Source organism: Aotus nancymaae, unplaced genomic scaffold (assembly GCF_030222135.1).
Source record: "Aotus nancymaae isolate 86718 unplaced genomic scaffold, 86718_ANA_hifiasm-v0.15.2.pri h1tg000011l, whole genome shotgun sequence".
Taxonomy (NCBI): domain Eukaryota; kingdom Metazoa; phylum Chordata; class Mammalia; order Primates; family Aotidae; genus Aotus; species Aotus nancymaae.
The window spans coordinates 42,093,328-42,115,492 of record NW_026988422.1 but is presented as its reverse complement, the minus strand read 5'-3'; the positions used below and the strand labels follow the sequence as shown (position 1 = coordinate 42,115,492).

At 43.0% G+C, this 22,165-nt stretch overlaps 1 protein-coding gene across 2 annotated transcripts in view; it reads right to left on the bottom strand.

Moving 5' to 3' along the window:
• CHP1 (calcineurin like EF-hand protein 1) overlaps positions 1 to 17,407 on the bottom strand; it is a 50,068-nt gene extending 32,661 nt beyond the window's left edge. Inside the window, exons 1-2 of one of the 2 annotated variants that reach the window (XM_012462458.2) lie at positions 17,160 to 17,407; positions 5,037 to 5,109 (exon numbers count right to left, since the gene is read on the bottom strand). In XM_012462458.2, coding sequence (XP_012317881.1) covers positions 5,037 to 5,109; positions 17,160 to 17,226 — 140 coding nt within the window. In that variant the 5' untranslated portion in view covers positions 17,227 to 17,407. Of the gene's footprint in view, positions 1 to 4,366; positions 4,530 to 5,036; positions 5,110 to 17,159 lie in introns of those variants that run through there. The other variant, XM_064374861.1, reaches the window with a different exon arrangement.
• Positions 17,408 to 22,165: the final 4,758 nt, after the last annotated feature.

Below are 22,165 nucleotides of genomic sequence, written 5' to 3'. Positions count from 1 at the left end.
ATCATATGGTACGATGTATTTATTAACACTGCAATGACAATAATTTCCATTAGCTATTTAATTGGTATTTTAAATTAAATGGATCATATAGCTGGGCAAGGTGGTTCAAACCTGTAATCCCAGCACTTCGGGAAGTTGAGGCAGGCAGATTACCTGAGGTCAGGAGTTCAAGACCAGCCTGGCCAACATGGTGAAATCCTGTCTCTAATAAAAAATACAAAAAAATTAGCTAAATGCAGTGGCATGCACCTGTAGTCCCAGCTATTTAGGAGGCTGAGGCAGGAAAATCGCTTGAACCTCGGAGGCTGAGGTTGCAGTGAGCCGAGATCGCACCACTGCACTCCAGCCTGGGCGACAGAGCGAGACACCATCTCAAAAAAAAAAAAAAAAGAAGGGATAATCTTGTTGTTTTGATAATATAAGTTTTTCATATAAAGTGCCAATAAATGTTAAAGCCAGTCTGCTAATTGGTTACTTTAGGACTCTAGGGCTAGGCTGGCTTATCTGCAAGGTTGCATTCTGACTTTTGGTTAAGAGTGGTGAGCACATACACATTTACCTCTTCTCATTCTCTAGCACCCCCTGAAATGTCAGCAAAAATGTACATATGAAAATATATCCACATTACAAATAATCAGGGTAGGAGAAACACACTGACAAAGGGATTTTCAAAAAATCTGGAATTCAGAAAGTAGATGTAAGTTGGAGTAGAAGTTTGATGAACAGACTGTAGCAGGGCTAAGAGCCATTCTATGCTGCAGAGTCTCAGTGAGGCACCACACTCAGAGTCGCCGGGTAAGGGAAGCCGTACTCAAAATAATCAATTCAAGGACCTTTTAAAGAATGGCCTGGCTGGGCACAGTGGCTCACGCCTGTAATCCCAGCACTTTGAGAGGCTGAGGTGAGTGGATCACAAGGTCAGGAGTTCAAGACCAGTCTGGCCAATATGGTGAAAGCCCATCTCTACTAAAAATACAAAAATTAGTCGGCATGATGGTGCACGCCTGTAGTCCCAGATACTCGGGAAGCTGAGGCAGGAGAATCGCTTGAATTCAGGAGGTGGAGGTTGCAGTGAGCTGAGATTGTACCACTGCACTCCAGCCTGGGCAACAGAGGGAGACTCCATCTCAAAAAAAAAAAAAAAAAAAAGGGGGGCCATCTGCCCACTGCTCCCAGCACCCATCCCAAGATTACAAAACAATATGTCTCAAGTATAAAATGGAGAACTGTTATAGAAAAAAAACTGAAAGCTCTACCTGAGCAGGACTTCAGCCAAGTATGGGAGACTAGCCCCCCAGGAACACTAATAAGGACTAATAAGCACTAATAAGGAACCTAATAAGTAATCTAGGAGACATTTGATAAGTTTTTGCACCTGTAAAACAAAAATAAGCTACTATGATACAGCAGAGGTGAGAGAACAAGAAAAGTTCTTATAAATTAAGAATATGATTGTGGTTCTTCATATGTACCCCAAAACCTAAAATGCAATAAAAAATATATATATAACCACAAGAAAAAAAAAAAAGAATATGATTGTGGACTTAAAAAAATAAAAAGTCCATCAAAAGGATTCAAACATAAATTCAATAATATCTTCCAGAAAACAAAGGAAATGTCAAAGAGCCAGAAAATATAAAAGTTGAGCCATGGTGGTCCAACAGCCAACCAACAGAAATGCCATAAAGAAGAAATAAAGAGGCCAGGTGTGGAGGCTCACACCTGTAATCCCAACGCTTTGGGAGGCCAAGGCAGGTGGATTGCTTGAGCTCAGGAGGCCAAGACCAGCCTAAGGAACATTGTGAAACTCCATCTCCACAAAAAAATACAAAAACTAGCCAAGTAGCTGAGACTATAGTAGCCGGGATTCCTTGTGCCTGGGAGGCAGAGGTTACAGTGAGCTGAGATTGCACCACTGCACTCTAGCCTGGGTAATAGAGTGAGACCCTATCTCAATCAATCAATCAATCAATCAATAAAAATAAAGAGGAAAGGAAATAATTTGTAAAATAGGAACAAAATCCAGGTGAGGTTTCTTTTCTTTTCTTTTTTTTGAGACAAATTTTTGTTCTTGTTTCCCAGGCTGGAGTGCAATGACATGATCTTGGCTCACTGCAACCCCCTCCTCCCAGGTTCAAGCGATTCTCCTGCCTCAGCCTCCTGAGTAGCTGGGATTACAGGCATGGGCCACCACTCCCAGATAACATTTTTTTTTTTTCCTTTTCTTTTCTTTTTCTTTTTTTTTTTTTTTTGAGACACAGTCTCACTCTCTCACCCAGGCTGGAATGCAGTGGCGCAATCTCGGTTCACTGCAAACCTCCACCTCCCAGGCTCAGTTGATTCTCCTGCCTCAGCCTCCTGAGTAGCTGGGATTATAGGCACATGCCACCATGCCCAGCTAATTTTTGTATTTTTAGTAGAAACAAAAATACAAAATTAGACTCCCAGGAACACTAATAATTAGTCCTTATTGGTGTTCCTGGGGGGCTAATTTTAGTGTTCCATGGGGGTTTCACCATGTTTGCCAAGCTAGTCTCAAACTCCTAACCTCAGGTGATCTACCCACCTCTGCCTCCCAAAGTGCTGCGATTACAGGCATGAGCCATTTCACCAGGCCAATTTTCCTGCCTCAACTTCCCAAGTAGCTGGAATTACAGGCATGCACCACCACACCCAGCTAACTTTTATATTTTTAGTAAAGATGGGGTTTTGCCATGTCGGCCAGGCTGGTCTTGAATTCCTGGCCTCAAGTGATCCACCTGCCTTGGCCTTCCAAGTGCTGGATTACAGGCAGGCATAAGCCACCACATCTGGCCCTTACTTAGATTTTAAGGAGCAGGTAACACTGACACCTGGAAAGTGTTCAAGCTTTCTAACAAGAAATAGCTCATTAAAAAAAAACTTTTCTATTGTTTTCCAGCATACAGCAAACATGGTAAAAACACACACATTTAGAAACCACCCACTTTCTACAGAGAAGAAAAGAACTCAGAACTAATATGAATTATATATATCTTTACTATATATAATAAAGTATTATAATACTTTATGGTGGTTAAGTCTGAATTTATGAGGAAAGTATAAACTCAAAGGAATTTTTAAGTTTTGGAGCTGAAATCACAAATAGAGATTTCTAGTCCAATTATTTTTCAAGTGCAAATTCACAAAGTTTTCTAAGTGTCTTCAACAAATGATGCTGGGACAAGTGGATATCCACATGCAAAAAAAATGAAGTTAGCCTCTTCTCTCACACCATATACAAAATCAACTCAAAATAAATCCAAAGACCTAAATGTAACAGCTAAAACTATAAAGCCCTTACAAGAAAATATAGGGATAAGGCTTTGGGACACTGGATTTGAAAATGGTTTCTTATATATGATACCAAAAGCACAAGCACCGAAAGAAATATTAAAGAAACTAAACTGGCCGGGCACGATGGCTCATGCCTGTAATCCCAGCACTTTGGGAGGCCGAGATAGGCGGATCACCTGAGGTCAGGAGTTCAAGACCAGCTTGACCAACACGGAGAAACCCTGTCTCTAAAAAAAAAAAAAAATTTATAATTAAAAATAATAATAAATAAATAAATAATAAACTAAAGTTCATCAAAATTAAAAACTGTTGTGCTTCAAAGAACACTATAAAGAAAGTGAAAAGACAATCCATATGATCCACAATTCCACTCGTAGGTATATGTCCAAGAGAAATTAAAACATGTGTACCCAAAAATCTTCAAAGCAACACTATTCACAGTACTCAAAAGGCGTAAATGCAAATGTTTACCAGCTGCTGAATGGATGCACAAATGAGGCATATCCATATGATGGACTATTTATTCAGCCATAAAAAGGAATGAAGTACTGGTACATGTTACAACATGGATGAACCTTGAAAACAGCACGTTAAATGGAAGAAGTCAGTTATAAGAAGGCCACATAAGTCCATTTATATGAATTGTCCAGAGAGAAAAAGAAGTTAGATTTATGGTTGTCAGGGGATGAGAGAAGGCGGGAATAGGTATGCTTAATAGGTATGTTTAACCTCATACTTAATGAGTATGGGGTTTCCACTTGGGGTGATTATGTCCAAAGGCTTAGCAACTGTATTGCTTCCCCCTTTATGCTACATCCAACACCTGTGCTGGAAGCTTTCTAAAGAAGTCCTAAACTGCTTGATGCCAGCCAAAAGGAAAGCAAACAGCTTCAATACACGCTAGTTAATCAAAGATGAAGAACCACAGTATAAGAAAGGTTGCTACTGAGAGTCAGCATGGGAGATAATGATAAAAAAATTTTGACTATGGTAAGACAATTACAAACATGAAACAGTACAGCATTACATCACTCTGATATCATGTACTTACCCAGACCAAAGTTTCTCAATTTTGGCACTGCTGACATCTAGACCAGAAGAATTCTTTGTCATGGGGGCTGTCCTGTGCTTTGCAGGATGTTTAGCAGCATCTCTGGCCACAACCCACCAGACACTAGTAGCGTTCTCCAGTCATGACAACTAAAAATGTTTCCAGACATTTTGCCCCAGGTGGCAAAATGGCTCTCAGATGAGAACCACAGCTCTAGACTAAAATACTGAACATTCTGGCTAACATTAATATACATGAAGTGATGTACCTTAGGGTTATGAGTTGGTAAATCAGAGAAGACAAAAAACCTAGACCACCTGGGATTGCTATGGGTCAGCTTCCTAAAAGCCAATGTTTGGGAAAGGATTATGGGAAAATGTAAGCAGAGAGAATTGAAATCTTGAAAATACATTCCTAGGATTAGAACAATGGTCACCTAAATTAACGGGAGTTGGAATAGAGCAACAGGGACCCGGTAATACTCTTCATTGCCACTGTTTTGTTGATTTAATTCCCTTGTGGATCAATGATGCTCAAAGACCAGTAGAGAAATGGTCCCTGCTATCTGCATGCTGGATGCCTATCATGTCTGCCTTGGGGATAAAGGCAGCTATTCAGACACTGCCAGAGAGTTTCTGGTTTCTGTGAAGAAAATAAAAACACTGCCTACCTGAGAGTCCCGTTCTCTCCTTTGTCCAGGCTGGTGAACCGGCTGTAGAGGCGAGTGATTTGACTGTGAGAAACTAAAGAGCACAAAATTAGTGCGGGGGAGGGGGGCGGGGGAGCAGCCCTCCTTCACACTGAACCCACCCCCTGCTGTCAAATGCTTGAAAATTGAGTAAGACGGGGATGTCGCAACTCTTATCTCGAGAATGTTAAAGCATAAAGTTTAAAAGCTAAAGAATGAAAGGAGTTAGAAAATAAACTAAATCAAAGGCAATCAAAATTCAATCTCAAGAATGAAGTCTAGGCTTAATTAAGACTGTATTGAATGTCAGATGGTTAATATTTAACAAAACAAAGCCAAATTTAGTGTTTTTTTCCTTCTTTTTCTTTTGTTTGTATAGTTTTCTATTTTATTTTTTTGAGGCAAAGTTTTGCTCTTTTCACCCAGGCTGGAGTGCAGTGGCACAATCTCGGCTCACTGCAACCTCCGCCTCCTGGGTTCAAGCGATTGTCCTGCCTCAACCTCTGGAGTAGCTGCGATTACAGGTGCCTGCCACCACACTCGGCTAATTTTATGTATTTTTAGTAGAGATGGGGTTTCACCATGTTGGCCAGGCTGGTCTTGAACTCCTGACCTCAGGTAATTCACCTGCTTCGGCCTACCAAAGTGCTGGGATTATAGGCATGAGCTGCTACACCTGGCCCAAATTTAGTTTAAAAGGAAACTGAAACTTTCACATTTCAATGTCCTGACTTAGAGGCTGAGAAAATGTGTTTTTATTTTATTTTACTTTTTTTTTTTTTTGAGATGGGGTTTTACTCTTGTTGCCCAGGCTGGAGTGCAATGGCACGATCTCAGCTCACTGGAATCTCCAACTCTCGGGTTCAAGCGATTCTCCTGACTGAGCCTCCCAAGTAGCTGGGATTACAGGCGCCCACCACCATGCCCGGCTAATTTTGTAATTTTAGTAGATGCAGGGTTTCGCCATGTTGACCAGGATGCTCTTGAGCTCCTGACCTCAGGTGATCCGCCTGCCTCGGCCTCCCAAAGTGCTGGGATTACAGGCATGAGCCACCATGCCTGGCCTATTTTACTTTTTTTGGAGATGAAGTCTCACACTGCCTCCCAGGCTGGAGTGCAGCGGCGCAATCTCAGCTCGCTGCATCCTCTGCCTCCCGTGTTCAAGCGATTCTCCTGCCTCAGCCTCCTGAGTAGCTGGGATTACAGGTGCCCGCCACTATACCTGGCTAATTTTTTGTATTTTTAGTAGAGAAGGGGTTTCACTGTGTTAGCCAGGCTGGTCTTGAACTACTGAACTCATGATCCACCCAGCTTGGCCTCCCAAAGTGCTGGGATTACAGGCATGAGCGACCATGCCCAGCCTATTTTACTTATTTTTTAAATTTTATTTTATTTTTTTGAGATAGTTTCACTTTGTCACCTAGACTGGACTGCAGTGGTGCAGTCTCAGCTCACTACAACCTCCACCTCCTGGGTTCAAGCGATTCTTGTGCCTCAGCCTCCCGAGTAGCTGGGATTACAGGCATGAGCTACAGTTCCTGGCTAAAAATGCATGTTTTGATTGAAAAAATACCTATGATCTGTTTGCTATTTCAGGGCGTACTGCAAGGTAGGTGTTGTGTGTAGAATGTTTGACTGGGGTACATCAAACAGATTCTGTTTTACAAATCTGTTTACTCCTATACCAAGCATTACAGGCTTTATCCTTTCTTTTGGGATGGACCCTTGGGTAAAAGATCAGCCTCTTTTCTGTGATTGTATGAGCTTCACTGAGTTCCCAGGAAAGGAACTGGCTCCAAGGAAGCAAATTAGGCAAATGTGTAAAATGGTCATGCGATCATCAGATGACATCTACCAGAAAGCTATTTTGCTCCTCATTTTGGATTTAGTCCATAAACTCAAGGTACAAGTTGACAATTAAAATGATGTAATAATGGCAGGTACACAATAACACTAAAAAGTCAAAAAGGCCTTTCTGGGAATTAGTTTAGTCTCCTGATAGACTGGAAGTAAGGAAGGTCAACAAACAGAGTTATCGGAGGAGAAAAGACAACATCCTAAAAGGGTGTGACAGGTGTGGACTTTGTCCTAGGCTGTACCTTCAGACGTTTAAAGGGGTGACCAAGTAGTTTCGATAGCTGTCCTCCTCCCTCAGCTCATGAAACAGAAATTTACCAGTGTTGGCAACAATGGGACAAAGTAAACAGGAACAAGCAAGAAGTGAGTGGCCCAGAGCTGCGGTAAGAGGACACACTAGGTGAGGCTGTGAATTCTTCAGCATTAGGTTTCACCCTTGAAGCTGGGCTGTTCTGTCCTAGTGCTCTAAGCTGATCACTGAACAGAGAAGGCAAAAGCATTTCCATCGGAGACAGAGCCAGCAGGGATCCAGCCACTAAGGAGGCAGTTGTGGACCATTTTGCCAGCCAGGCAGGTATAAATGGATCACTGTAAAGTGTACACACTTGTGACAGTTAAGCAGATAGCACCACTGCTTACCAGAGAGGGGTAAGTGAATGCGACTGTAGGGCAAACTAACCAGTCAATGAAAGGAAAGTGCTTGGCAAAGAGCCTGGCATATGGCAAGCAGTCCAGGTTAGCTATTATCAGCATCATGCTTACATTCTGAGCCTGAAGGCACAAGTATTAGTGCTGCACTAATTACTCTCCATTTCCCTCCTGATTCTGCTAGTTACAACTATTTTCTTTAAGAATTTGACCAGTCTATCCCAGCTCTGGTCTCAGGCTTCAAAGGCTACTCTTGTAATGATGTTCCCTTTAGTTAAGCAAAAATAAGTCAGTTAAAGAATTACTAAGTTTCCCAAAAGACTTTTTAAAAAAAACAAAATTTGTTCACAATTCCAACACTGCCATTTTCATTTCTTCACATGTCATCTAGTATCAGTTACTTGCATACTTTACAAAGTTGTAATAGCTTGGTTTTCATTTAGTAATTCACACTTTTTCTATATTGCTTTGGATCCTTCTTAATCCCATTTATGTAATTTTAAAATTGGAAGAAATGTTATCTAATCCAACCCCTTCAATGAACAAATGAGAGCCAGGCACAATGGCCTGCCTATAATCTCAGCACTTTCAGGCAGGATGAGGCCAGGAGTTCAAGACCAGCCAGGGCAACAGAGTGATACCCCATCTTTACAAAAATAAAAAATAAAATTATTTTAAACCAAAAAAAGCCACAAATAAGCCATTAAACATCTTTCTAATCTATATTATCTAAAGTAACTGTGCACTGAAACCTCCTATAGTATAACACCAGTTTACTGTGCACTGAAACCTCCTATAGTATAACACCAGGGCGCAGTGGCTCAAGCCTGCAATCCCGCACTTTGGGAGGCTGAGGCAGATGGATCACCTGAGGTCAAGAGTTCGAGACCAGCCTGGCCAACATGGTGAAACCCCGTCTCTACTAAAAATACAAAAATAAGCCAGGTGTGGTGGGGTAATACCAGCTACTTAGGAGGCTGAGGCAGGAAAATTGCTTGAACCGGGGAGGCAGAGGTTGCTGTAAGCTGAGATCTCACGACTGCACTCCAGAGTGAGACTCCACCTCAAACAACAACAACAACAACAACAACAACAACAAAGTACTAATATGTTAAAAATAAATAATGTAAATAAGTAGCCAAAACAATCATAAAACTACTGTCTTCCAGGATGAACTGGGCTATATGGGAGTCAGCAAAGAAACATACAACCAAATGTCGACTTTTAATATTAATCAATATGGTCATATCTAAACTCCAAAATTTTAGAACTAATTTTAGAACCATAATGATATGGTTACAAGGAGTTTTGTTAACAAAAAGGAGAGAAGGCTTTAATTTAGGTGCTAAATTCACTGTGACAAAGAATATAAAGCAATCTCAGAACAACCCTAATCTATCTATAAAGGAACTAGACAATCCATGTGCAGGAAGGTATTGGAACCAGGAAGAATGAAGGCAGATCATGTTTCCAGTGAACTATTTCCCCCAGAAGGCTCTAAGCCAGTCAGACAGGTGCCCAAAACCTGCACAATTCTTGGTAACCCGAAGGAAGTATCAGGAGTTGACAGCTACTCTCAGAGAAGTCATGCATGTAAACATGTCTTGAATGAAGCTGTTTTTTCTCCACTGGCATGGGCAAATAATCATTTTAAATTGTTGAAAGATTATTTAAAAGACCCTGTTTGGCTGAGGGCAGTGGCTGATGCCTGTAATCTTAGCACTTTGGGAGGCTAAGTGGGAGGATCCCCTGAAGAAAGGCCAGTTCAAAACTAGCCTGGGCAACAAAAAAAGACCCCATCTCTACAATGAATGAATGAATGAATCAATCAATCAATAATTAGCTGGCCATGGTGGTGCATGCCTGTACACCTAGCTACTTGGGAGGCTGAGGCAGAAGGACTGTTTCAGCCCAGGAATTCAAGGTTGCAGTGAGCTATGATCACACCCCTGCACTCCAACCTGAGTGACAGAGTGAGGCCTTGTCTCAAAAAACACACACACAAAAAAAAAAAAGAAGAAAGAAGAAGAAGAAGAGGAGGAGGAGAAGAAGGCCCTGTTAACCTTCCTGAAATCTTCCATCATCACTGCATTGGGCAAAGAAGAGGAAGGCATTTCAGAGAAGTGCCAAGCAGAAATGGCACAGGAAAGAATAAAAACAACGGAGTGAGAAAAAGTTACTTTGTCCTTGCCTTTATTCCAAATCTTAATGCAGAAGAACAGACTGATAACCTAGGTAAAGCATACAAGTACAGCTAAAGGTAGCTCTAGATAAAGGAAAGTTGAGGCCTGTGTGTCCCAAACACTCTACACCTAAACATTCCCCCTGACATGAAGACTTCAAGAACTGGACTAGTCTCTTAGGGATTAAGAGGGATTTAAAAAACATTATATAAAACAAACAAAATCTACCTTCTAATAATTGGAGAAAATTGAATAGGAAGTGAATGATAGATAATATTACGCAGTATTATCAACTTTCTAAGGTGTGATAACAGTAATGCAGTTACGTGAAAACAATCCCAATACTTAGGGGACAATGCAGAAGTATGAAGAAGTGGAGTTCTAATACCTGCAACTTCCTTTTTTTTTTTTGAGATGGAGTGGAGTCTCACTCTGTCACCCATGCTGGAGTGCAGTGACTCAATCTCAGCTCACTGCAATCTCCGCCCCCCAGGTTCAAGCAATTCTTCTAACTCGGACTCCTGAGTAGCTGGGATTACAGGCACCTGCCACTGCACCCGGCTAATTTTTGTATTTTTAGTAGTGATGAGGTTTCACCATCTTGCCCAGGATGATCTTGAAATCCTGACCTCATGATCCACGCACCTCAGCCTCCCAAAGTGCTGGGATTACAGGTGTGAGCCACTGCACCTGGCCCTTACCTGCAACTTTCAAATGGTTTATCAAAAAATTTATATAAATAGATAAAGCTTGTATCTTGGCCAGGCACAGTGGCTCACCCCTATAATTCCAGCACTTTGGGAGGCTGAGGCAGGCAGCTCACCTGAGGTCAGGAGTTGGAGAAACCCCATCTCTACTAAAAATACAAAATTAGCTGGGCGTGGTGCCATGTGCCTGTAATCCCAGCTACTCAGGAGGCTGAGGCAGAAGAATTGCTTGAACCTGGGAGGCAGAGGTTGCAGTGAGCTGAGATCGCACCATTGCACTCCAGCCTGGGCAACAAAAGTGAAACTCTGTCTCAAAAAAAAAAAAGCAGGGGGTGGGGAGTTGGGGAGAGATAGCATGGGGAGAAATGCCACATAGGTGAAGGGGAGGAAGGCAGCAAATCACACTGCCACGTATGCACCTATGCAACAATCTTGCATGTTCTTCACATGTACCCCAAAACCTAAAATGCAATAAAAAAAAAAAAAATTGGGCCGGGCGCGGTGGCTCAAGCCCGTAATCCCAGCACTTTGGGAGACCGAGGCAGGTGGATCACGAGGTCAAGAGATTGAGACCATCCTGGTCAACATGGTGAAACCCCGTCTCTACTAATACAAAAAATTAGCTGGGCACGGTGGCGCGTGCCTGTAATCCCAGCTACTCAGGAGGCTGAGGCAGGAGAATTGCCTGAACCCAGGAGGCAGAGGTTGCGGTGAGCCGAGAATGCGCCATTGCACTCCAGCCTGGGTAACAAGCGAAAACTCCGTCACAAAAAAAAAAAAAAAAAAAAAAAAAATTATTCCCTAAAAAAAAAAAAAGCTTGTATCTTTGCAGCTGCTGCTGGGGTCAATTATCTTTTGAATGAATAAAACTCCAACTACTCTATGCCCTGAACCACCTTGCCCCTTGCACCCCAAAAAGGTTCCTGGCAGGGCATGGTGGCTCATGTCTGTAATCACAGCACTTTGAGGGGCTGAAATGGCCAGATCACCTGAACTCAGGAGTTTAAGACCAGCCTGGGCAACATAGTGAAATCGTGTCTCTACAAAAACAAAACAAAACAAAACAAAACTAGCCAGGCATGGTGGCATGTGCCTGTTGTCCCAGCTACTCAGGAGGCTGAGCTGGGAAGATCACTTGAGCCCAGGAGTTTGAGGCTGCAGTAAGCCGTAATTATGCCATTGCACTCCAGCCTAGATATGACAGAGCAAGACCCTGTCTCAAAAAATCAATAAAAATTAAAAATCAGGCAGTGGGCCAGGTGCAGTAGCTCATGCCTGTAATCCCAGCACTTTGGGAGGTTAAGGTGGGTAGATCATGAAGTCAGGAGATTCAGACCATCCTGGCTAACATAGTGAGACCCTGTCTCTACTAAAATGCAAAAATTAACTGGGGTGGTGGCACGAACCTGTAGTCTCAGCTACTCAGGAGGTTGAGGCAGGAGAATCGCTTGAACCCAGGAGGTGGAGGTTGCAGTGAGCCAAGATCATACTATTGCACTCCAGCCTGGTGACAGAGAAAGACTCTGTCTCAAAATAAATAAATAAATAAATAAACAAATAAATCAGGCAGTGGCTGGCCACAGTGGCTCATAGCTGTAATTCTAGTACTCTGAAAGGCTGGGGTGGAAGGATCACTTGAGGCCAGGAGTTTGAGGCTGCAGTGAGCTATGACTGCACCACTACACTGCAGCCTGGGCAACAGAGACCCTGTCTCAGAAAAAAAAAAAAAAGTTCCTAGGGTCTCTTTCCCACCATGTCCTCTCTAATGTGACAAACAATTGCTTCTTACCCCTTTATGGCATCAAATGAGAATAAAACTTCACACTAGAACTAGAAAAGTACAGAGCTTTACAAATCACTTAACCCAAAACCAGGTAAAGGTGTTAGTTATCCATGCATGTCCATTCCAATAGGAGGCAGAAGACAGCAAGGTTTCTGTAATAACAGAACCTTCAGGCTGGTGAGGGTTGAGAAAGGTCCTATATTTGGAGGGACGAGAAACCTGAAGTCGCATTTCTACTTACATTCTAGCCATGAATTTGTTCTTAAGCAATTGCCTTTGCCAGGCTCGTATTCTGTTAGAACTAGTTCTATCATTATTACACTCTTTCAAACAAACAAAACCTCACCAACCTGTACTACTTCCTAAACCTGTACAACACCCTTCCCATACCACATGACACACACCAAAAGGTACAGACTAAAAATAATCTGCAATTAAGTGAATTAAGGGTGATGATTACAGAAACTCCTAAGACATTTGTGGCTTATCCCCAATTACACCTTTTATTCAAATGAGCTTTAATTTATGAAAATGCAGAAGTCTGAAAGAAAGTAGAACAATGACAATTTAGCAAGCATACCAACAGAAAGCATTTCTTAGACAATTCCTAAACTGTTAAAACATCATGACTTGGCTGGTGGCGGTGGCTCACACCTGTAATCCCAGCACTTTGGGAGGCCAAGGCGGGTGGATTGCCTGAGGTCAGGAATTCAAGCCTGACCAACATAGTGAAACTCCATCTCTACTAAAAATACAAAAAATGAGTCGGGCATGATGGCGCATGCCTATAATCCCAGCTACTAGGGAGGCTGAGGCAGGAGAATCACTTGAACCTGGGAGGTAGAGGTTGCAGTGAGCCGAGATCGTGCCATTATACTCCAGCCTGGGCAACAAGAGCGAAATTCCAACTCACAAAAAACAAAAACACATCATGACTAAACAGTTTCATAAACGGTTAAAAACTCCTTTAAAAGTTTTATTTCCTTAAAATTGGCAAAACATCTGTACTCAATTCCTAATCAAATGTCCACTAACAATAGAAGTACAAAATGCTGTAACCTCACCAATTATATAGCCCTACAATAGTTTTTATAACTAGCACATGCAAATGGTATTTTCTCAATAAGATGATTGTTATCTCTGGTTCAAAATAATGACTCTCACATGAAGTTTATTATACCAGACACTATTCTAAGTAGTTTACATAATTCATCTAATTGTTATAACAATCCTATAAAGTAGGCATTACTGCCAGGCATGGTGGCTCACACCTGTAATCCCAGCACTTTGGGAGGTTGAGAGTTCAAGACCAACTTGACCAATATGGAGAAACCCCCGTGTCTATTAAAAATACAAAAATTGGCTGGGCATGGTGGCAGCTGCCTGTAATCCAAGCTACTCAGGAGGCTGAGGCAGAAGAATCACTTAAACCTGGTAGGAGCAGGTTGTGGTGACCTGTGATCGCACCATTGCACTCCAGCTTGGGCAACAGGAGTGAGACTCCATCTCAAAAAAACAAACAAACAAATAAAGCAGACACTATTATTATTCTAATTTTACATATGATGAAACTGAGGCTCACAGGTAATTCTTATTTAAGAATTACTTTTCTGGCCAGGCATGGTGGCTCACGCATGTAATCCAAGCACTTTGGAGGCCAAGGCGGGCGGATCACCTGAGGTTGGGAGTTCATGACCAGCCTGACCAACATAGTGAAACCCCATCTTTAAAAAATAAATAAATAAATACTTTTCCAAACAATGTTATTCATTAAATATCAAATACCAGCTAATCTAGTCATATGAGTTCTAATCAATTTAAATTTACAAAAAATATGGTTAAATGCAATCATCAATTCCAATGCAAAGCTTTCACAATGAATATAAAGTTAGTATTCCTCAATTATGGTTACATTTTTTACTGGCAAAGGGAGTAAGTAGTAAAATGTCTTATTATTGTTATTATTATTTTTAGAGACGGGGTTTCACCGTGTTGGCCAGGATGGTCTCGATCTCTTGACCTCGTGATCCGCCAGCCTCGGCCTCCCAAAGTGCTGGGATTACAGGCATGAGCCACCACGCCCTGCCTATAATTGTTCTTAAAGTACTTCTGATAGTTCCTCAAATTCTTCATAGAACAAAAGGTAGATGAAAACAGGACAAATTTCACCTCTCTACCCACTCCAGGTATCTGTTTTTATTCTTCAAAATCTTTTGCATCATACCAAATTACTCCTTGAAAATACAACTCTGGGCCTGGTGCAGTGGCTCACATCTATAATCCCAGCACTCTGGGAGGCTGAGGTGGCCTAAGAATCACTTGCGGCCAGGAGTTCATGACCAGTCTCAACAAAATAGTGAGAGCTCATCTCTACAAAAAATAAAAATCAGCCAGGCATGGTGGTATGCATCTGTAGTCCTAGCTACTTGGGACTCTGAAGTGGGAGGATGGCTTAAGCCCAGGAGTTGGAGGCTTGCAGTGAGTTATGCTCAAGCCACTGTAGTGCAGCCTAAGACACAGCGCAAAGATCCTGTGTCTAAAATAAAGAAAAAGAAAAACCAACTCTGATAATGGGCACTATTTGGATAAACTGATGGTTCCCAGGGCAAAGGAATGACTTTGTAGCAGGCTTAGGGGAGATCTCTCCTGGAAGCTACTCAAAATGCCCTAGGTTAATCTCTCCAAATCTAATCTATTCATACATGCATCAAGGCCCAATTCCTGTCCTCCACAAAGACTCTCTCTTCCCTGATTTCTGAAGGTGGGTGACACACAATTTCAGCTTTCTTATGTCATGATGCTAATCATAACTCTCTTGGGCTTATCTCCCCAATCAGGTTGTGGGCGTTTTTTTTGTCACCATCTGCTCTGAGTACCTAGCACAGTACTGAACAGACACTGTACAAATTCAGTAAGCACTTGTTTCACTAAGCATTCTGGCTCAATACATACATTTGCACTGGTTGTGGTGAGAATCTCCCTCACAAAGTATTCACTCATTGTCAATAGGGAAAACAGTTTTCCATGAGCACTTAGTTGTTTGTCCACAAGCCACATGGTAAAAGTATCCCAGAGGACTACAGCCATCTTAGGGCCTTTCTATTTGGTCAAACATATATAAACCAGAGTGGGATTACTGCTCCCTTCATTCTGAAGCAAAAATGGCTTTTTGCATGCTCACTATGGTTTACACTTTCTCATTATGTGACTCTTTATTTTTATTTGGTTCTCCTTATTTCTCCCTGTGACTCTTTAACATAAATACTTAAATTTGATGTCACCCTTGACCTAAAGTAGTTCTAATTACAAATGCGGCCAGAAGTTATGGCCACAAAATGTAACAAAATGCTTGCTGAATCCAAACTGCCTGTATCCACTCCTAGGGTCAGAGTAAGTCAGTGGCCAAACAAGTAATGCAAATTATAGAGAGCTAACTACTTTTGCTCATTCAAAATAGTGAGAAGGACTGCCTTGGTAGGTGGTGAGGTTCTCATCATTAAAGGTCTTTACAGAGAGGCTTATATTTTGGGGGGAGGCTGAAAGAAGCAAACCAATCCAAAAAGGGATGGAACTAGATAATGTCCCCTCCAACTTGAAAACTCTAGAAAGTTGAATTTGTCACGAAGAGAACAGCACTTAATATATCCTAGGCCGGAATAATTCTGTAGTTCCTCATAGCACTCCTCAGTACTATCTGCATACGGGCCCCTGAGTGAGTTACTGATCATGTCATTCTCAAAGACAGGTATGATGAAGAGTCAGAGCTCATGTGCTACATCATTCGTTAACTCAACAAGAATCATAAAGGTTTACTGAAAAGATAAAATATTGTATGGATCAATACCATTGTATCATACATTGCATTATCAAGGGCTATTCAAACGTATGACGGTATTTTACAGAGCTTCAGAATCACCAGAACTCTTTTGCTCCTTTGTTCAAGCTAATGAGGAAGAGACTGGACTACAAAAAAAGAGAAGAAAAAAAATCAGTTATGTTGGGCGTGGTGCCTCAGGCCTGTAATCCCAACACTTTGAGAGGTCAGGAGTTTGAGATCAGCCTGTCCAGCGTGGTGAAACCCTGTCTCTACCAAAAATACAAAAATTAGCCGGGTGTGGTGGCAGACACCTGTAATCCCAGCTACTAGGGAGGCTGAGGCAGGAGACTGCACTCCAGCCTGGGCAGACAGAGTGAGACTCTGTCTCAAAAAAAAAGAAAGAAAGAAAGAAAAAATCAATTCCTAGTACAAATTCACATGGAGTTTTTGGAGCACTAGGACAGCAAATATCCTCGTGTAAGTAAAAAATTGGTGGTCACAGTATCTGTGTATTTTCTCTAAAAGTTGAGACTGAAAGAACTTTCACAATCCCAGATCCCTGATTGTTTAAAAGTCTCCAGGCATCGGATCATGTCTTCCAAAGCCTTACTACACGGTTTTGCTTTCTGGGTAGTTTCCCCAATTTGTGACAAGAACTTGTTTGTAATTTCCCACAATTGTCAGCGGTTTTAGGTCCTTGCTCAGAAATTGATTTTCTACAGAATCCATCTCGAGTTCCTGAATTTGCTTCTCGGGCTTTACCTACCGTTCAGGATGCCTCTTCATAGGGAAGGGTGGTGCGAGGCAACAGAAGGGAATTGACTTCGGGGACTTTGACGGGCAGGAGGCAGAAAACGGGGACGTCGACGCTCTACGAGTGATCAAGACTCCCGATTTTGAAGGGAAGGACGAGCCACAATAGCTACAGCCCCACTCCAGGAAGCTGCAGCTGGAAGAACAGGTATTCCAGCTCTCGTTCCCCAAACCTGGAGGCTGCCCAGGACCCCCATCCTCACAGACACCTGAGCTCCAGACCTTATCGAGACAGCCGCCCTCGGTTCTGAGGCCAGCCTGAGGCGCCCGGCGTTCCCACCCCCAACCAGAACTCACAGCCGGTCTCCTTCTTGATCTCCTCGAGCTCTTCGTCCCGCAGTAACGTGGAGGCCCGAGAACCCATCGCCGTGTCGGGGGCTCCTCCGGGAGCAGCGGCGCCAGAAAAGACGGCGACAGGAGGGAAGGAGGGAGGGGAGGAAGGGCTAGGGGTCAAGAAGGGAGAGGGCAGTGTTTCCACTGCGGACCCAGGAGGGAACCCAGGGGTGGTGCGCTGGGGAAGGCGGCCCCGAGGACCCGCCAATCAGGCGCGAGGCAGCGCCCGGCTCAGGAGCCGACGTCAGCGTTCGAGTTCCAGCCCCGAATGAATCAGCCCAGCTCCAACCCAAGTCCTGCAGAAGACGGACCCCGCCCCCGGAACCGCAGCTGCCACCGGCCTTAAAAGGGCGATGCCACTCTGGCGCTAACGACGCAATTAAAAGGGCAACTCAATTGACCAACCGTTTGACAACAAACGTGCGGCAGGCAGCGTAGCCTACCCTTTCTCACAGGCATCGAACACTAGGAATCCAACTCGATAGCTGGTACGCACTGCGAAAAGAAACGTCGCGTGGGGGGAACCCTAGGGTGTGCCCCTCGAGAACTGCACGCGGGGAGTCTCCAGTCATCTTTCCTGGCGGCCGTCCTCCTCCAGGCCGCAGGGGGCGCTGGGGAGCCGGCCTCGGGGTCGCATGCTGATTGGCTTCTCGGGAAACGGACAATTCTCGACGTTGGGCCGGGCGGGCGTCGGCTTTGCGGCGCGGGTGCCTGGCTTCGCCAGGTTGCTTTTAGGCTGTGATTTGGTAACTCCCGCCGGGTGGCGTGGAGCGCCTCGAGACTTCTTCCTTCACTGTAGCCTCTCTTCTTTTAGACCTAGACTGAGGAACTAACCACTTGGGTGAAATTGGGGTCCAGATTTCCCAAACTTGCTTCGGAGGAAAAAGCCCTAACGGTGGAGGACCCTGAATTCCTAGCGTATGGTCCGCCGTTTCCTTATTTTTGTCTTAAAAGTGAGAAAATGTGTATTTCATTCTCATAGTGTATTGTTTGTTTTGATGAAAACGGTAGTCCGGGCGCGATGGCTCACACCTGTAATCCCAGCACTTTGGGAGGCCGAGGCGAGCGGATCACCTGATGTTGGGGGTTCAAGATCACCCTGACTAACAGGGTGAAACCCTGTCTCTACTAAAAATACAAAATTAGCCGGGCGTGGTGGCGCACGCCGGTAATCCCAGCTACTCGAGAGACTGAGTCAGGAGAATCGCTTGAACCCAGGATGCGGAGGTTGCAGTGAGCCGAGATGGCATCATTGCACTCCAGCCTGGGCAACAAGAGTGAAACTGGGTCTCAAAAAAAAAAAAAAAAAAAAGGTAAAAGTCACCCGTTAAATTGGTACCCACTGTCAGGTGAACCAGTTTTTACTGCTTCACTTGCCTTACCCCTTCACACCTGCTTGGTTAGAACTCATATATAGAATATGGAAAAACCGAATTCCGACTACTGTTAGTACCTAAGTACTAGGATATTTTTGTCTTAGCATGCTTCCCAGGTCAACTTAGGTTATTAATTTTAAGCGTTACCTAAAGCTTTACAGCTTAGCCTGAGGCCCCACACGTTACCTGCAGGCTGAGGTTCTACTTTGAAGAACTAGAGTTTTGTTTCTTTGTTGTTGTTGTTTTTTAAAGACGGGTTTCGCCATGTTGGCCAGGCTGGTCTTGAACTCCTGACCTCAGGTGATCCGCCCGCCTCGGCCTCCCAAAGTGCTGAGATTACAGGCGTGAGCCACCGCGCCCGGCCCTGTTTCTTTGTTGTTTTGTTTTTTTGATACAGAGTCTCACTCTGTTGCCCAGGGTGGAGTGCAATGGCCTGATCACGGCGCAATTTTGGCTCACTGCAACTTCCGCCTCCCAAGTTCAAATGATTCACTTGCCTCAGCCCCCCGAGTAGCTTGTATTACAGTTGCGTGCCACCACACCCAGCTAATTTTTGTATTTTTACTAGAGACAGGGTTTCACCATCTTGGCCAGGCTGGCCTTCAATTCCTGAACTCAGGTGATACACCCGCCTCAGCCTCCCAAAGTGTTGGAATTAGAGGCATGAGCCACGGTGCCTGGCCTTAGATTACTTTTATGATTGGCATGGGCTTGTCTGACCTAGTGATATTGTTCCTAACACTCAGTAACATTTTGGATGTGCCCAAAAGCTTAATCACTGGAGCTGCTTTTTATGTTGGAATATGGCTGTGACAGGAAAACTTTGTCAGCCCCATAAATGTCCCTTTTCTCAGCCCTGAAGCCCATCTCTAGCTGCTGACCTTACTTTTTTCCTTTCTAATCTTGAATCTTACCATTTGCAGCTGTCACCAGTCAAAGCTTTCATTACTTTGTGTTAGTAATTCTCTTATTTTCCAGGCATTTCACAAACTTTTCTTTCTTGGGTAGCTTTTAAAAAGATAAATTAGCTTTTGCGTCTATCAAGGGCTGGTTTTTTTTCCAGTTTTATATATTTTGCTTTAAAAATTCTTCTTTTACTTGTTGGATTAACTTACAGAATGATTTCTCTTAGACTCTCTGATTGTTTTGTGTTCTGTCTGGTTGCATAATACTTGGTCTTGAGCTAGACTACAAACATCCTACACTAGAGGCCTGATCTTAGTTGAGATTGCATTACCTTCTAGCTGTGTGACTTTGGGCAGGTGTCTTAAACTTCTAAACTACAGGTTCCTCATTTATAAATTAGGTTATGGTTGTTGTATCAAGTAATATTTGTGTAGGCACTTGATTGACCTTAAAATATAAAATATAGGTTATTGATTTCACTGAAAATGGTATGTAACATCTCACCTTCTTCCTAGTTGACTTAGACTCTAGTTACTTCATCAGTGGTTTTATGGCTAAATTGAAAAAGTCACTGGTTGAGTTTTCCTAGTGTGGCAAAAGTAAGCAGCTTTTAAATTTAAAACACTGTAGAAGAATATTTATCTAAGTTTCTAAATACAAGGACATCTAAATAACAGAATAGTTCTAAAATAACTTTTAAAAGTTACTGTATTATAGTAAATAAGAGTACCTACTTTCTTTTTTTTTTGAGACAGAGTTTCGGCTGGGTGTGGTGGCTCACACCTGTAATCCTAGCACTTTGGGAGGCCGAGGTGAGTGGATCACCTGACGTCAGGAGTTCAAGACCAGCCTGGCCATCATGGTGAAACCCCATCTTTATAAAAAAAAAAGAAAAAAGAAAAAAAAAGAGAGAGAGACAGAGTTTCACTCTTGTCTCCCAGGATGGAGTGCAGTGGCAGGATCTCAACTGACTGCAACCTCCATCTCCTGGGTTCAAGCGATTCTCCTGGCTCAGCCTTCTAAGTACCTAGGATTACAGGCACATGTCACCACGCCTGGCTAATTTTTGTATTTTTAGTATAAATGGGGTTTCATCATGTTGGCCAGGCTGGTCTTGAACTCCTGACCTCAGGTGATCTGCCTGCCTCAGCCTCCCAAAGTGCTGAGATTACTGGCAGGAGCCACTGCACCCAGCGGTGAGTACTCCAATTAAAGGACAGAGATTGTCTAACTAGGTTAAAAAAAGAAAACAGAACCCAAGGCCAGGCGCAGTGGCTCATGCCTGTAATCCCAGCACTTTGGTAGGCCGAGGTGGGTGGATCATCTGAAGTTCGAGACCAGCCTGACCAACATGGAGACACCCCATCTCTAAAATAAATAAATAAATAAAATTTAAAAAACAAAAAAACAGAACCCAAACATATGCTATTTTGAAGACATGCACTTTCAATATAGAGGCACTGATAAGGTTTGGTTTCTGTGTCCCCACCCACATCTCATCTCAATTCTTAGTACATTTTTTCTTACTCTGTAGATTTCCATACTGTAATTTTTTTTTTTTTTTTTGAGACAGAATGTTGCTCTGTTGCCCAGGCTGGACTGCAGTGGTGCGATCTTGGCTCAATGCAACCTCTGCCTCCTGGGTTCAAGTGAGTGATTCTCCTGCCTCAACCTCCTAAGTAGCTGGGACTAGAGGCCCAGGACACTGTGTGTGGATAACTTTTGTCTTTTTAGTAGAGATGGGGTTTCACCATGTTAGCCAAGCTGGTCCTGAAGTCCAGGCCTCAATTGATCTGCTGCTTTGGCCTCCCAAAAGCTGGGATTACAGGTGTGAGCCACTATGCCTGGCCTGTGTTGTTGTAATTCTTTATAATGGACATGTATCATTTTTTTTTCTTATTTTTTTATTTTGTTTTCAAAGGCGGGGTTTCACCATATTAGTCAGGCTGGTCTCAAACTTCTGACCTCAGGTGATCCGCCGGCCTCAGCCTCCCAAAGTGCTGGGATTACAGGCGTGAGCCACCACACCCGGTGACATATATCATTTTTACAAAAACATTTGAGTGTGTGGCATGTGGCAGTTTCATCTGTCAGGCTGCATATGACTGGTTGATTACAGTATGCAGCCCAATCCCCAAGCTGTGGCCCAGGTAGCTTGGAATGGTCTTTGCAATAACATCATGGCAACTGGATTGGTTATGCGTTAATTGTGTTGGTTGCTCGGTAACAATGTCAATCTATGGAAATGTTATTAAACCAGAAAAGGATACATCCAGAAGAGGATACATCCAGAAGAGGGTACATCCAGACATTTCTGGGTAAACAATTTATTTTTCAATCTTCAATTTGGCTTTTATTTTAAAATACTTTTAGCATAGAACAGTCATAGGGCAGAAAATAATAAAACACAAAGAAATGGAACATTTCAAGTACCTAGACATAAAAATTAATACAATAGCATAGACCCAAGTTATGGGAAACAGTCATTAAACACAATTTGAAAGAAAAGCTCTTTCCCAATGTACCACTATTGTCCTACCTGCCTTGATTTCCTTTTAATCCTTAAGTAAAGGGTAAATTTAGTTGCTTTACTTAAAATTATCAGCTTCAGTTTTGGTAAAAATTACCATGCCCTTAAAATCTCAACCAGAGTTATAAAAAATATGAGCCCAAGTAGTTATGCTGCCC